This window comes from Glycine soja, chromosome 17, assembly GCF_004193775.1.
Source record: "Glycine soja cultivar W05 chromosome 17, ASM419377v2, whole genome shotgun sequence".
Lineage (NCBI taxonomy): Eukaryota > Viridiplantae > Streptophyta > Magnoliopsida > Fabales > Fabaceae > Glycine > Glycine soja.
The window spans coordinates 9,896,954-9,912,964 of record NC_041018.1 but is presented as its reverse complement, the minus strand read 5'-3'; the positions used below and the strand labels follow the sequence as shown (position 1 = coordinate 9,912,964).

Genomic DNA, 16,011 nt, shown 5'->3' with positions numbered 1-16,011 from the left:
AAAAAATTTAATGGATCAAATGAGATGACCATATGGGTATCTCTTTCATTCATCAAATAATGGAGTATTTTATTTGAGGATTAAATTGTCTTCATTGATAAAGGCAAAGAACCCAAGCATTAATTATAAAAACTTCTTTTCATTTAAAACTCTTAGGCTAAATTCCATAAACTTACAAAACACGCATGCTAGTGTAAATGTAACCATTTCTACACGTAGAAAATTTCTTGCAGTTAGGCTGTGCTGGGTTGAAAAGACAGAAATAAGTTACCAAAAGATGGGAATGAATTGATTCTATTTGGCTCTTACGATTTTAGTGAGATTAAAGTTATAAAATTTTCCCTTTCTAATTACAGTAAAATTGATTTTTTCCCAATTTTTATTTTATTTTTTAGGCCAAAAAATTGATTTTCTTTGACCCAAAAAATACTATTAATTACTTATTTTTCTTAAACCAAATAACACAATATATTATTTTATTTTTTCCTTTTCAAATTATCTCTCGTTTATTTCTACCTATCATATTTCTTTCATTTAAATCAAACACACAACTACATGTAGCACATGTGACACAGCCCACACACGAGAATTACGTGGCATCTTGCTCCATCTTGACGTCTTGTTGGTCAAGGAATATGATAATGACATGAATGTTAAAAACCAATTTTGCCGTTTTAAATTATTAGATTAATTTGAAGAAAACCCAATCAAATAATTAAGTAATATATAATTGAAAAAAAACGTATTTTTGTTTCAATTTCTTTTTTACAATTCAACTGATCTAGCTAAATCGAATTGCATCTCCTTGTAATACTTACTATTCTCTTCCTATAATTTTATTTTTTTTACTTCTCTTATATATAATCATTATGGGAACAGAAAATAAAGTCTATTCAATTATCATATGCAAACTTTCCTAAATAAAATATAATGTATAAACATTAATTGTACAAACTTACATTTCCAAAAAAATAAAAATAAACATAATTTTTTAGCACATGCTATATTATTTGTAGAAATCAAATAATATATAATCGAATACGTAAATTAACTAATGCCAAATTATTTCAATTCTACTACTTCATAATAGTCAACCTGAGTTAAATACGACTATCTCCTGTAGAGACTTATTATTTGTATTAAAAGAGGAATAAAAGACATCAATTAAGTGTAAACATTAACCAGTACAAATAAGATTTACCTACACCAGAAAGCACAGAGCATAAAGCCCAGCCATCGGATTAACCTTTTTTTAGTATATTTCAAGATTTTTTTATTTTGACTAATATTATATGATTTAGATGTGATAATTGGTACTTTAAACTAATATTATATTATAATTATTATGTACTTTTGAATTTTGAATATTAATTATAGATTTTAAAAATAAAAATATAAAACCAAATTATACAATAATCTTATTCAAACCGTTGACCATTTGATTGTGTTGGATCAATCGTGCCATTTGCACTTGATTTAAACTTAATAAATTATTTTTAGGATTTGATTGCATTAATTTTTATCTTAAAATTTAGGTTTAAATATATTTTTTGTCTTTGTAATTTAGCATTTTTTATTTTTTAAAAAAATCATTTTAATCATTACAAAATATGTTTGTTTTATTTTTTACCTTTAAAGAGTTGTAGATAACATTTTAAAAAATAAAATAAAATATTGAAATATACAAAAATAAATTACAAAAATTAAAACAAAACAAACACATTTTATCAGAATTAAAATGATTTTTTTACAAAAATAAAAAATTAATAAATTACAAAAACGAAAAAAAATATTTAAACCTAAAATTTATTAAAATTAAACCACCTGCCGTCACCCCACACACACACATATATATATATATATATATATATATGAGGTTATATGTTAAGCTATGAGACTTTGTCACATAATGAATCAGTCTTTTAAGTTAAGTTTTTCCCTTTTATTAAGTCCTAACATCATCAACACGAGCAAAAAACAGGACAACTTCAAAGTACTCCATGCAGTCAACATCTATTTGGTGAATGAAATATTAAAAGCATAAAGAAAAAAAGATCACATCTTACATTCACATGCAGTGACGTGGGTATGGCTCACTTGGAAGTTTGAAGTCTTAACCGAGACGTATCGAGGCCCCTTTGTTTATGATAAAATGAAAAAGCCCTACTTTTCGCCTTTGGCCTAAGCCAGGGAACAATGCACAATGAAGGAAAGGAAGACATGCATGCATGTAAATCATCTGCAAAAGTGGAAAGTAAACCAGATAATAATAAAAAAATCAAAAGGAGTCTATGCTTCCTTTTTCCCTTTCCACGTTTGCTTTCCACTCATTTCAAGTTTTCTCACCCCGCTAAGGAAGCTAAACAACTTTCTTATATTTAACTAATCATCACTTCCCTTTATACACATATATATTTATACTCACCTCTTACATCGATATATACACTTAACAATTAGCATAGCTAGATTACTTCATTAATGCTAATTAACCATGGCAACACCAGCATTGTCTTCAATTGTAGAACCAGAGCAGCAACACGCAGAACCAGAAGCTGTTGCTGTTCCAAGCACTAGTGCATGGAAATCTTCAGGATCCGTGGGTCCATTCTTTGCCGTCATTACCGTGCTTATAATTCTGTCTGTTCTTTCGTGCTATTTGGGTCGCAAGTGGAACCGAAGGCCGAAAACCCCGTTGGAGAGTATCAGAGGAAGGGGCTTTTTTGGGTGGCTAAAGCGCGTGTTTAGAGAACGTATTGGCAAAGATATTGAAGTTGGAGGCGTTGGGGCGAAGGTGATGGTTTGTGATGACCATGAGGAAATTGATCATTGTAAGGTCAAAGATGGTGAGGTTGCTCAACAAAACACAACACAAGTTTGATTATATGTACGTGTTACTACTTGTGGGAATTGAACCTGTGTAATTCGTCCACGTTGCCGAAAATTTAATTAGATTTCACCATTTATCTATATAAATGCATGTGTGTTATATTCATCATATGATGTGCAGTTTTAAGATTTTAGTTTAAATTATTATTCTTTCTTTCCAAAATTCTTAAATTACACAGACAAAACAAATCAATAAATAACAATTAATCTTACAAATTTATTATAGGTACACCTTTAATATTATAAGAGGTATAATTTAAAAACTTAATTAATGTTATATTTAAAAAATTAAAACAACAATTATTTAGGACAATTTTTTTTATACAATAAGTATAATGAAATGGAGGGAATATTTCTAAGGAATATCATTAACACTTGGGAGTTTGGTTTGAAAAACGTTGTTGTATGTTAGGTGGAGGTATTTAATTTAGATGACTCATAACTCCAATTGCATCTGTCTGTTTCTTTTATTGAAGAAGGTCTATTTCATTTAATGCCTATAAATACTTCCAATAATTAATAATGTCTTCTCTGTCTCGTGAAGGTGATGGTATATGGCTTGAGAACAAGACATAATCATCGCTTTCTTGCAATAAATAAAAATAAAAAAGGAGATGAAACTAATTAAGAATGGCAACAATTTTCTGTACATGGACACGTTGGTGATTTGCAAAAGAGCATTAATGCTAATATGCTAGTATCATATAGATATCTGTCTTTGTACATGGTGTACCTTGCCTACAATAATGAGCGTATATATATATGGGTCGGAGACAAACCCAACTGCTTTTCTCTAATTTGAATGAATGATCCATTTTTCTAACAAAGAAAAACAGAGTATGAACCTCAACCTAGCTGTAGACATCAGCTGGTAGAGAGGGTTCATCACATTGAGGATGTGTCATGAGCCGTGTCACTTTCATTCAAATATGTAGTGAAACTGTATAAGTATTCAGTATTCATTATTAATTTGGTCAACCTTGAAACGAAACTTTAAGCCTAATTAAATTAACATTTTAACTGGGAGAACGTAACACAATTACGGATTTATAACAATTAATGTGTGGCGTAAAAATTACTTTCATTTTCCTATTAATTTATTAATCTGATTCAATTTTTTAGTGAGGTGTATTCGCTTCCTTTTTACTTATAATATCATTTTTTAAAATTTTATTTATCTTTTTGATAAGATCTTTCTTTAATTTGTATTAATTATTTTATAATGAATAGGAAGAAAATACAAGCGATAAAGAGAGCCCAATCAGAAAATTAATCTAAATGCTAGAATATTAAAATTCATATTCAAGCATATATTTTTTTTGTTTGAACAGTTATCTGTATCTAAATTTCATTTAAATTATAGGACAATCTGATATGAACTTTACTTAGCAAATTTTAATAATAAATTCATAATATACATTTACACACTTTTTCTATACCTCTCTGTTTCTGTCATATTATATTATCTATTACATATTTTACTTCGTTCTCTTATAATTCCTTTTTTACTCAACAAGTATATACACGCCTATATCATCATGATCATTTTTGTCAAGGTTGACCTTAGCACATTCATACATCCTCCAGTTTTACAACTCATTACTCATTTGAATTTTTTAATTATTCGATCCAGGGCGGTGGGAATCTCTTATATATACAAATTGTCAAAAACTACTATTTTATTTCCCTTTTTTTCTGTCTGTCCATCTTACATAAAATCATGCTTAAAAATTACTTCCCTATGTGATAAAAAAGCAAGGTTTATATTACCATGACTAACATTAATTATCACCCTTTTAAAATCGCAAAAGGATCCCAAAATGACGAGGTTACCAATTATCGTGATTAAATTATGGAGTCAAAAAAGAATGTAATACGACGACAGTGCCTATGAGTTTCCTAGAAGTCGAACATGAAAAGCTTTAATTTATAGCCTATCGTTATACATGAACCACCGACACGCTTTCCGTTCCCACACTATCCCATGATACTAATTAAAATAAGCCACATCTCCTCCTCTTCTCTTCTCACCATATTTGTCTTTCCCTTATTTGCATTGCTAATTCTCTTCTCACATGAAAAAAAGAATGTCTTCTCACCATATTTGTATTAGTTTTAATTTGCAGTTACACGTATCTATAGTAATTGTAGGGGGGCACATTAATTGTGCTTATACATTGAGGGTATTATTTTTGTAGTGATTATATATTAACATGTCATCAAAGCTTCAAGTTCACCAAGTTAATCAGTTAAGGGAGATTTTCGGTGGATTTGACAATGCTAGAGCTAGAAGCCCTCGGGTGACCAAGTCCTAGCCCTCTTATAGCCAACATGGACTCAAACGACAATGGCAAAGTGGAGTCTCACGGAGATGATCAAAGAGGCTGACACGGATGGGGATGGTGTAATTAGCTTCACTGAGTTTGCTACTATCATGCCTCGCTCTGATTCTGATTTCTTAGGCCTCTCGTTGTGCTTACCATATAACATATTCATTCATTTCATCCAAGTTGTACAATATTCTTGATTTTTTCTTTTGAATGAATCATATTAAATAAGGATATTTGGTTTGTACTGAGTATTACTAATACTAATTACCCATAATTTCTGCCAATTTCTAGCCTTATTTTTATTTTTTAAATTATAATTAAGCTAATTATGTCAAGGTATATGCTTTGTAAAGAAATTTCTACTAAACTTTTTCATACCATTTGGAGTGCATATCTTACCGTGTGTTTGGAATGGCTTACATATTTTCAAGTCAGTTCAGAGAAAGATGTGGAAGTGAAAGAGAATACCTTCTAAGTTTTTTTCCAACTACTAAACGTGTTAGCAGACACGCCGAGCTTAATTCCTAAAGTCGCGTTTCTCGAACAGTTTACTTTTAGGTCATTGGCTTCGGTATTTTTCTTTGAATAATGTTATTTTATATTTTACAATATTTTTTTATCACTCTTATTTATATATATTTTTCTTCTTTTTTGTTTTTCTTTTCTTCTCGTTGAAATTATTGTTAAAATATGAAATAGGAATAAAATAACTCATACTTATTATTAAGCACATGGCACAACCAATATTATTCATATCTAATTAACGGTCTGTAATTTGAATTTTAACTACAGCATAAAAGAGGATTTTATGACTTTATTATGCATAATAATCTTACTCAACTCAAATACAAATTGTCATTCAAAAAGATGTTTAGTTTTTTAAAAAAAAATACTCTTACCTTTCAATACAAAACTTGTGGCATATATGAATTCTATCGTACAGGATGATCCATTTTACCTCTTTCTGATTAGAAATTGAAAACTAATGGACCAACATAAGAAGTCAAACTCTTAAAGTATGAGTGCTTTATCAATTATTTACATACATATTCCAATAAAGCATTTAAAAAAAAAACGCATGACCTATTCAAGGATTAGCATCAGTGTCACAACTTCAACAACTTAAGTTAATCTTATAAATCTCAACTAAGATTTGTCCAATAAGTGTCGACATAATAAGAATTACCCCCTACTTATATACTATTATTTGATTTTATCTTTAATCGATGTGATACTTAGATTTTTTTCACTAATAAGTGTTCTTGTATTTACGTACGTGTCCACGATGGTAGGTGATTTTTTCATTTTTAACATTATTATTATTATAAGACCATCTTTAAAGAAAATTCGGTATAGAATTCGTAATACGATGAATTTGATACTACGACAGAATTATCGAGAGATTTATCATTTATGTAACTATGCAATTGCAATCCTATTCAGCCAATGATGCCAGGACAAAGATGCAGAATGTTAGGAAGTTGAGAACAACTTAGATGTGGAACCAATTAGGAACTATTGATGATTATTCACCAGCAAATTGCACCAAAAAACAAGCCGGGTTCAAATGCCACTAGATTTGTACGATGAAAGAATGAATCAATTCTTCTATCCTACGATAAACCACATACATTCATACATTATTGTTTACTACATCCTTCTTTCTAATCTTGAAGCAGCCAAATTTTAACATAATCTTCTGAACAAAAAAACCAACGAACAGATTGCTTTATTTTGCTTCCTTTAAGGATTCTTGTCACGCAGCGGAAGGAAATCGCTCCTTTACCTTAAATATGTACAAGCTTTGTAACCTTGAAAAAAATTTACACCTCGTTTTGACTAATGAATTTAACAACCAACAACAACAAAAAATTCTGGTTATCTATCCTCAAACTTCCCTTCAGAACGTTTGGATGCTTCAAGTCTTTTGGATGCATCAAAATGATTGGATGCTTCAAAAGGGTTGGATGCTTCAACTCTTCTGGATGCTTCAAAACGTTTGGATGCTTCCAAACGAGCAGTGAATCCAACTGTTGTGTGTCTTATCGATCGCTGCCTTACCACATTACAGTATTCTGGATCACTTGTTTGCCTGTCGTTTCTCATCCACTGAATCATTTGATGATACATAGGGAAGAAACGCAATTGGATGGAAGCATAGACGAAATATGGAAGGAGGGAAGCAATAAGAATGAGGAAAGTTACGATCCAGAAAGATGGGGCTGGTGCAAGAGCTTCAATGAAGACCTTATAGGCTGTGGTTGAGAAGGAAGGGTCTATTGCTCCATATGCCAGGAGGAATATATACCAGAATAGAATGCTTCCCCAGATGAATATATGTTGTATGTAAGTGAAGTAACTGATAGATAATGCCATTTGGCAATTCACCACCCACACAACACAGGTGTACATGGTGGCACCAAGAACTTCCAGCCCCATGACTTCACCGCCTTTACGGAATGCCTGGTATTCCATACTACGGATGCAAAAGAAGAATACAATGGCAGAAGTCACAACTCCATTCAATGCCCAACCGATGATTCGTTTCCAGCTAAATAGGATGTTTTGGGTGCCTTCTTGATATAATAATGGAAACTGAAAAATGAAATCAGAAGAAAGGATTCATGAGAAGAGAACAATCATGTGGCTTATACTTATATCACTGAGGAAACTGAATTTCAACTATTAGCCATCGTGAAGCATCTGAGATTGGAGACATACCTTGAGACATAATTTAGAAGATACGTCCTGATCAAAAACTCCTAATGCAATTACAGGAAGTGAAGTGAAGAATACATTGTATAGTGACATGAACCAATCATTGTATGCAGCTTGCCCTGAGAATGAGGCATACATCTCAAAGAAGAACAGAGTGAAGCCGAAGGCAATATTCTTGTAAAAGAAATAGCAGATCTGCCAAACAAAAAAATCAAGTTTGTCAGAAACCTAAATAATTTTATTGATCTTAGTTGAACTAAGACTTTGCAACAGGTCACAAATCAGTATATGTAAAATAAAGAACCTTATAGTATAATATTTTGTAACATAAGTGAAGACAAGACAAGATTGTTACCATTGACGAGATCCTTCTGTAACACCAATGTCCATGCACAAGAAGTAAGCGCTCTAGAAACCGAAATTGGGCTATTGCAATATCACTTGACATAACTGCCTGAAAGTTTTAATGAAGTAAAAATTTAAGAGACAAGAAAAGTATAAACAATACAAATTCAGGGTCGGGGTTATAGAAAGGTATGGGGGGAAAAGAAAATAATATGCAAGATATTGCAGATTTACCTGCATTCCTTCCACGCCACTGATACCAATTCCAATGTCTGCTTCTTGAAGCATTCCAACATCATTTGCCCCGTCTCCAATAGCTAGTGTTGTACTACCAGTTCTCATCTTCACCAGTCTTGTAACCTGCATTATTAGGTAGAAGATCTTTTAGAGACTGAGCATGAGAAAACCACCAAAGGATGACACTATGATTTGCCCTTTTTAATATATTGCTTTGCAGTAATAGTCTCTTTGCCTGTTGATCATAATAAACTTTAAGAGATTTCGGTCAAGTGAGACATCAAATCCAAGCCTAACTATAACACAATAATTAGAAGCTAAACTTGTGCAACCTGACCTTTTACACACAAAGAAAGAAAGGGCAAATACATAGCTAGATTTAAAAAAGGAAAAAAAAAAAAGAAGGAAAACTCACAAGTGCTTTCTGTTTGGGAGATGAACGACAGCAGATAACAGACGCACAGCCAATGGCAAGTTCAAGAAACAAGTCCTTTACATCATCTTCTAGTGCATAAGTAAGAGACTTCCCATCAATGATCAGGGCTAAGGCCTCATAGTTTTCATCTGCTGTAGAAAGCAATGCCTTTGACTCCCTTAGTTGACGAAGAACACTTGACTTAATTGCCTGAATAATCAGTAAGATTCCATCAAATTGGAAGCCATCAATATATATTGAACTATAAAAACAAGATAATCTCTACCCCGCCCCCCTCCCAATTCAACATGTCATGTAATCTAATTGATAAGTGTGGTGCATGTAGATACAAGTGCTATATATTCTGTTTTGCAAGTCCCTTTCTCATGCACTCTTATTCATATATGTTGTATACGGGATTTCCTTGCTGCAGTTGTGTAAAATAATAACCTAAAGAGCATACAATCATCCCATGACATGCTAAATGGCAACCAGTGCCTGTTGACAGAATTTAAGGATCAGAGTTGTTTACCGCTTCAGCAGCAGACTTGTCCTCCATTTTCTCCAATGATTTAGTTTCTGGAGTATCTGAGCTAATTATAATTTGTTTCATTCCTTGTCTGAGTAAACTACAAGAAAATCTGCAACCACATAGAAATTTGCAAATCAGTGACATCAAATCATTTGCACTTATAATTCCAAAATATATTGATAATCTTTTCACTTACCCAATATTAATTGCTGTCTCCATTTTATCACCAGTTAAAACCCATAGCTTAATCCCAGCCTGAGCTAGCTTGTCAATGCATTCAGGAACCTGAACAACATGAATTGATTCATAAGAACACAACATATAGAACTACAATAAACAAGTTATTATGATAGAATAGGACAAGGATAATTTCAAAAAATAATGACTTGAAGAAAAGGGAAAAGGTACTAGCTCTGCTGATTATTAAAGTAATTTCAATTATGTGTACACAATTGTATTAGGTCGAACACTTCAGCATAAAAAGAAAGCAAGCCTTGCTTCCCTCTACTTTCAGAAAATAAAACAGTATTTAGAGCATACCCCATCTTGTAGTTTGTCTTCAACTGCAGTAGCACCAAGAAGAATTAAATCCTTCTCAATATTTTGTATTATCCCCTCAACAATCTGCTCCTGGTCTTCACTTACTAAGTTCTTGGCCTCTGTAAACTCTTTATTAAATTTATTGTACTCTTCATCATTAAGTTCACGATATGCAAGTATCAAGGTCCTCAAACCAGAATCAGCATATTCAGCAATGTGCTGCTTTGTCTTCTCTTCAAAATCCCTTCCATTCTTTGCAATTTGTTCAAACATTACACTGTTTGTGAAAGCCAAAAAAGTAAAGCAATTTAATGTTATCAACTTTTAAAACAAATTGAATGATGCTCACAGTGTATTTAGGATAGCCAAGCATGAGATTACAAACCTGTCAGCCCCTTTGCTAAGTAGTAATAGTTTCCCCTCCTCATCTTTCACAATTACAGACATCCGCTTTCTCGCACTAGTAAACTCTAATATATTCAAAAGTTTGTAGGACCTGCAAAAGTGAAATTATACGCAGTTTTTAATACATAACTCAAGTTTCAATTGCATATGTATATGTATAAAAAGATATTAGATAATTAAGCCTTCACATAAAAGAACAATAACCTGACCTGTTGATTTTCTGGCCTGATATGGTGTCTAATTCACGCAGTGAAATAGTTGTATGTGTCCTTTCATAAAATTCAAATCCAAGTTCCCTGGCTGCAATCACAAAAGCTGCCTCATCTGGTGATTCAGCTTCATATGAAACCTTACCAGTTTCTTCATCAACTTCAGGTATTGCAGTATGGCATACAGCCAGCAACCGTAGGAAGTTCTGGATTACATTGGCATTGGGTTCTTTGATCCAATTTCCATTCATGACCCTTTCATCCATAAAGTTAAACCCTTTAATGGATGACTTTGATTCACTAATCTTTTTCAACTCTTGGCCTGGATGTGATTCATGTCTCCTAGATAGAGCTCTCTCAACTTCAGTAACTCCTCGTCCATAAGCAACCCCAGCTATAGAACACTTGATGAATTCCATAGAATTGCAAGTCAAAGTTCCTGTCTTATCTGAAAGTATAGTATCAACTTGACCAAGTTCTTCATTCAAATTTGATGTACGAGCATGTGCCGGCTTGTCAGTTTCCTCATAATACATGTGCACATCTTGGTTGATGAACACGCTTTGAAGAACCTTTACAATTTCAATGGATACATATAAGGAAATTGGAATCAAGTAACTATACAACATAAGTGCAGTGAAGAAATGCAGAATTGCTGCAGCTACTGGTTCATTTGGATCATAGTAAATTTCGGTATCATCTGGTCTAAGGTACCATCTCTTCATTCTTCCATTTTCAAGGTCATCATTTGTTGCAATCCCAAAGAATATGGACCCAATGAAAGAAATCAAAATGAGTACAAAGAAGAGGCAGTAGATAATCTTATCCATCCTTTTCTCAATTTTGCTTCTCTTGGATGGAGGATCTGTTGCATTCTGCATAACCTTTGTATCATGTCCAGTAAATATTACCACGCCATAAACAAAATCTGTGTTCCTCAGCTTAGAGTCCCTAAGCAGTAGCTGTTGAGGTGCAAGAGGGTACTGTTGATCCCCGAGCTCCATACTACCAACAAATGTGTACAAATTAGCATTTGGGTCTTCACATTTGATGACAGCCCTGAAATTTTGAACGTTCGAGTCTTCTTGCAACTTTGAAGTTGCTTCGGGTGCTTGTTTCAGCTTCAGATTTGTCTCTCCATCAAGATTCATGGTCTCAACATAGCAAATTGCATCATCATAGTTTGATGCAAGTAAGATGAGATCAGCAGGAAAAAATTCATCTTTTTCCACCCTCACTACATCTCCTACTTTCAAATCCCTCCATTTAGAATAGTCAAAAACACCACCTCCACGATGCAGTTTAACTTTTCTGTTATTCATCTCTATATCCTGATGAAATTACAAAACAATATTATCAACCTAGGATTAATCAAGAGTAGCAGAAAATGTTACCTTTTTGTGTTTTATGAAAGAAAAAAGTTTACTAACAATAATGCAACCCTATTAGGCTATTACCTATTTATCAAAGAAATTCTGCACATGTTAAGAAGAAAAAAGGTACTGACCCAATGTGCACATTAATCATAACACAATTCAAAGCATGGATTTAGCACATAAACCACTTTGCCTCTCACAATTTCCTTACCGCCACAACTCTCATCATAAATTTCCCAGCCAATTAATAAAGATTATATTCCACAAATCTGCAAAGCAATCGATAGCCACGTGTTCTGGTCTAGAGATAATGGAATGAACATTGCAAAATTTCTAGCAAAAAAAGCCTATATGACAGATATGCATTAAGATAAGAGAACAGCAAATCAAGCATAATTTGCAGCAGAATGAATCTGATGTAACAATAAGAGAACAGAACATTACCTGTTTTTTCCTCCTAAAATCCTCAATGAACTCTTTGACCATTGTGGCAGCAACCACAACCAGTAGAGGGACAACATTACTGATGCCTGAGTAAGGGGACACCGGAAAGAAAGACAAAACTGCACAAACGAGGAAGTAGAAATTGGCAACCCTCCTGAACTGCTCAAACAGGGACTTGGGGAGGAACGTGGCCAATGTATACTTAGTTGTTCTGACATAATTGTCACCATAGTTTAGAAGACTCGCTGTGGCACGTTCAGGGTCATTGCAATAGACTTTCCTTGAGAAGCCAGGGCCTCCTATTAGTGAATGCTCCTCTTTCATAGAAGCTCTACCACACGTGAATGCATGGATTCTGCCGAAGTGGTGCCTCCTCCTTCTCCCACCAGCCATTCCTCCAACTATGCCAAAACCTTACAAACTTGTGTGACTCACCCTTCAAGTTCCAAACCAAGCTCCAATGACTCAAATGATCCTCAAAAATCAAGTTTTGAAAACCCAAGGAAGAGATGTGATGTTGAACCAACAAACAAAAGAACAACCTTAACACAAATCAAAACAAACAAACAAAAGAACTGTTTTCTTTTATATGGTATCTGTACAAAAATGATAGACCCAGAAATGAAATAAACACAAGGTTCCCTTGTGAGAGCTGAAAGGTATAACTTTGGAATGAAACTGAAGAGAAACAAGGCAACCCATTATGGGTTTGATTGGGTTGGAAGCTGAAATCTGACTGCCATCCCAGTTTGACTCGCCGTGGCCAACAAGAATAGACTTTTCAACATGCACATGGGAATGGATCTCTCTCTCTCTTTCTCTTTCTCCTCCAAACTCGGTTTTAAGACTATAAACTACTAATAAACTAAATAACAAATAACTAACACAGTATAACAAAAACTAATACTAATATCTATCTAATGCTTTGTTTTTTTCTTCTGGAACCATAAGGGGTCGAACGAGGGAAATTGATAATAGACCATTTCGTGACAAATACGATTCATATGAGATGCCAAATCAACATTTTTTATTAATTAAAGTTGTGTGTGATAAATTAGCTAAAAAAAAGTATTTTTTGGCAGAAAAAAAAAAAACAAAGAATAATTATTTTCTTGACAAGAAATAGTAGTAGTTAGTTAATAGGGATGCGCTGAATCTGCTTTCGGGTCTAAAAATTTATGGAAGTGAAGCCAGATGCCAACTGTGAAATAAAATACTACGTGCCTCATTGGCTACAAACGGACGCTTCTAGAAAGTCTGTTTAGAAAATAAAACAAGGCATAGTTCTTAGATTTGGAATGATTTCAAGAAATAATTTACTTATTAACAGAATAAAATTAATTGTAACAGCTGGAACTTATTTGATACTCCCTATAAAGTTTGTTTTATTTTGGAAATGTATAATATAATTTACTTAAATACAATTAATCATTGTAATTATTTTAATTGATGTTTTTTCCTATTTTGTTAAGCCTTTTTACATTTTTTTATTCTTTGATAAGCCTTTTACATTTGTCATGTATGACGAAAAAAATTACAAATATATCATGAGGTGAATTCATCTTTCATGTGTTTCAATCGTGGAAATTATTTTATAAATCAATTCTAATATTATTTTTATGATAAATTCTAGGAAAGATAATTAATTTCTGATTAAAGTAATACACTTGTTTCAAATCAAATTAAATTAATTCCAAATAAAATATTTTAGAATAATCATTAAAAATTATATCAAAAGAATATTATTAGAAATAAAAAGAATATTTTTTTCCATTTTGATTTTTGTTTTCCATTCCATGGTTTCATTTGATTTTTCTTCCCTTTAAATCTTTCGAAGGAAGTAATATTATTTGAAGAAAAAAACTATGCAAAAATATGGAATTTGGTCATATATATATATATATATATATCGTCAATTCTACATATAATAAGGATTAAATTAATAACGTGTAACAAGATATGATCCTAGGGAGTAGGGACAAAATAAATAACTTTTGTGTTGGGTTGATAAAATGGATTAATCTTTTGAATCAACTCATTTTGCTTTGAATTTTTGTTAAATTGAGTTGGAGTTTTCAATCCGTCAATCCGTCTTATTTTAACTCACTTAAAAAATGAGTTGAGAAAAAAGCAGAATAAGTCAACTCATTTTTTATTAAAAAAATAATTTAGTATTTATTTTATTATTTTATACATATATTTATTATTTTTTAATTAGTTTATCTTTTATTTAAATAAATTATTATTCAAAATTTAAGGTCATACATTTAAATTTTTTTAGTAAATATTTATTATTCAATATTTATAAAAGATAGGACAAGCCAATCTATTTTGTCAATATGAAGAATTCTGTGCATACAAAAACATATTGTAATTAACAAGTTTTTATATATAAGACCAAATTGATTTTTTTTTCTTCTAAAAACCAGATTGAAAATATATAAATAACAGGATATAAAGAATAAATTATACTCTGTAATTATTTATAAAACTCAAGTTTGAATTAATGTTGGTTACTTTTTATAATTCTTAATTTATAATATTTTTTGTTTTAATTATTTTTAAATTAGAAGAGACATAATATATCGATAAATAATTAAAAAAAATATTAATGATAATGATTATTTAAAAAAATTATAAATTTAAGATAAATTTATTATTATTAACTAAATTAACTATTTTTTAATATTAAAAAATTAGATAATTGGGTCTTATATATAAAAACGGATGAGATATATTTAACGCAATAATTTTCTTAATAAGCATTTTTTATATGCAAAACCTATTTAAAGAAAATTAAGCATAATTGATGGTTTGTTGTGTGATACACAGGCGCACGAAGATTGGATTCAGAGTTGAAGAAACCCAAGTGGAAGAAGGGAGGGACTGCTAGAAGAATAAAGAAAATTTGTTGCAGTTCGTAAGATGCAAGAAGGGGTAATTCCGAAGCCAAGACAACAAAAAAGTCTAAGAGGTGACGCAGCCGAAGAAATATACTAGTTTAAGGATGCGTGGGAAAAGCTCAAAGAAGCCCTTCACATGTTCTCATTACTATTCTATTCAATGATGCTCATATTACTAATCAATGAATTTCTCTTTTAATTTCGTCAATTGGATCCTGCTAAGCTCAGCATCTTTCAAGTTTAAAGTAATCTCTATTAACTAATTATTACTAATTCACTGATTAAAGGCTTTACCCCCAAATTTCATTTTATATAGTATGCATAGATATTAGATAAAAGCACATCCTTCTTCAAAACTCAGTTTTTGGCTTTTATTGCAGTAGAAATAAAAGGTCTAGCTAATTACTAGATCAAATTTCAATACTTCAAAAAATTATTTTAATCTTCATATATGTACCATTTAAATCATTTTAGTCTTTATTATAGCTAGGGTCTAATTATATGATTGAAAATGATATGCGTAAAAATTACGAGATTAAAATGACATGTGTGAGAATTAAAATGAGATGTTTTAAGTATAGAAATTAAAAAGTCAGCCAAAAAAAATGAATTAAAAGATAAAATTTTTGTAACTAAATAGACTAAATGATTACTTAAATCTAAACGGAAAA

At 31.7% G+C, this 16,011-nt stretch overlaps 2 protein-coding genes across 2 annotated transcripts; one reads left to right on the top strand and one right to left on the bottom strand.

The window, feature by feature from the left end:
• The first annotated feature begins 2,427 nt into the window (after positions 1-2,427).
• LOC114393051 lies at positions 2,428-3,027 on the top strand. Its single transcript, XM_028354311.1, has one exon. The coding sequence runs from the start codon at positions 2,492-2,494 to the stop codon at positions 2,876-2,878; it is 387 nt and encodes a 128-aa protein (XP_028210112.1). The 5' UTR covers positions 2,428-2,491; the 3' UTR covers positions 2,879-3,027.
• A 3,749-nt stretch (positions 3,028-6,776) lies between these two features.
• Positions 6,777-13,289, bottom strand: LOC114393262 (putative phospholipid-transporting ATPase 9). The gene is made up of 11 exons (XM_028354537.1): positions 12,438-13,289; positions 10,618-11,948; positions 10,389-10,499; positions 10,004-10,280; positions 9,660-9,748; positions 9,464-9,572; positions 8,932-9,141; positions 8,514-8,639; positions 8,290-8,388; positions 7,938-8,129; positions 6,777-7,811 (listed from the first exon to the last, which is right to left on the bottom strand). Exons 1-11 carry the CDS (start codon positions 12,828-12,830, stop codon positions 7,095-7,097), a joined length of 3,654 nt encoding a protein of 1,217 aa, XP_028210338.1. The 5' UTR covers positions 12,831-13,289; the 3' UTR covers positions 6,777-7,094.
• Positions 13,290-16,011: the final 2,722 nt, after the last annotated feature.

What these genes read in the sequence shown, in the direction of transcription:
- LOC114393051 (XM_028354311.1), top strand. Translation starts at nt 2,492, where the DNA reads ATGGCAACACCAGCATTGTCTTCAATTGTAGAACCAGAGCAGCAACAC.
- LOC114393262 (XM_028354537.1), bottom strand. Translation starts at nt 12,830, where the DNA reads ATGGCTGGTGGGAGAAGGAGGAGGCACCACTTCGGCAGAATCCATGCA. An exon ending in CTTAGCAAAGGGGCTGACAG is followed by an intron (nt 10,281 to 10,388) that starts GTTTGTAATCTC and finishes TTTCACAAACAG; the next exon opens with TGTAATGTTTGAACAAATTG. An exon ending in AAGACAAACTACAAGATGGG is followed by an intron (nt 9,749 to 10,003) that starts GTATGCTCTAAA and finishes CATGTTGTTCAG; the next exon opens with GTTCCTGAATGCATTGACAA.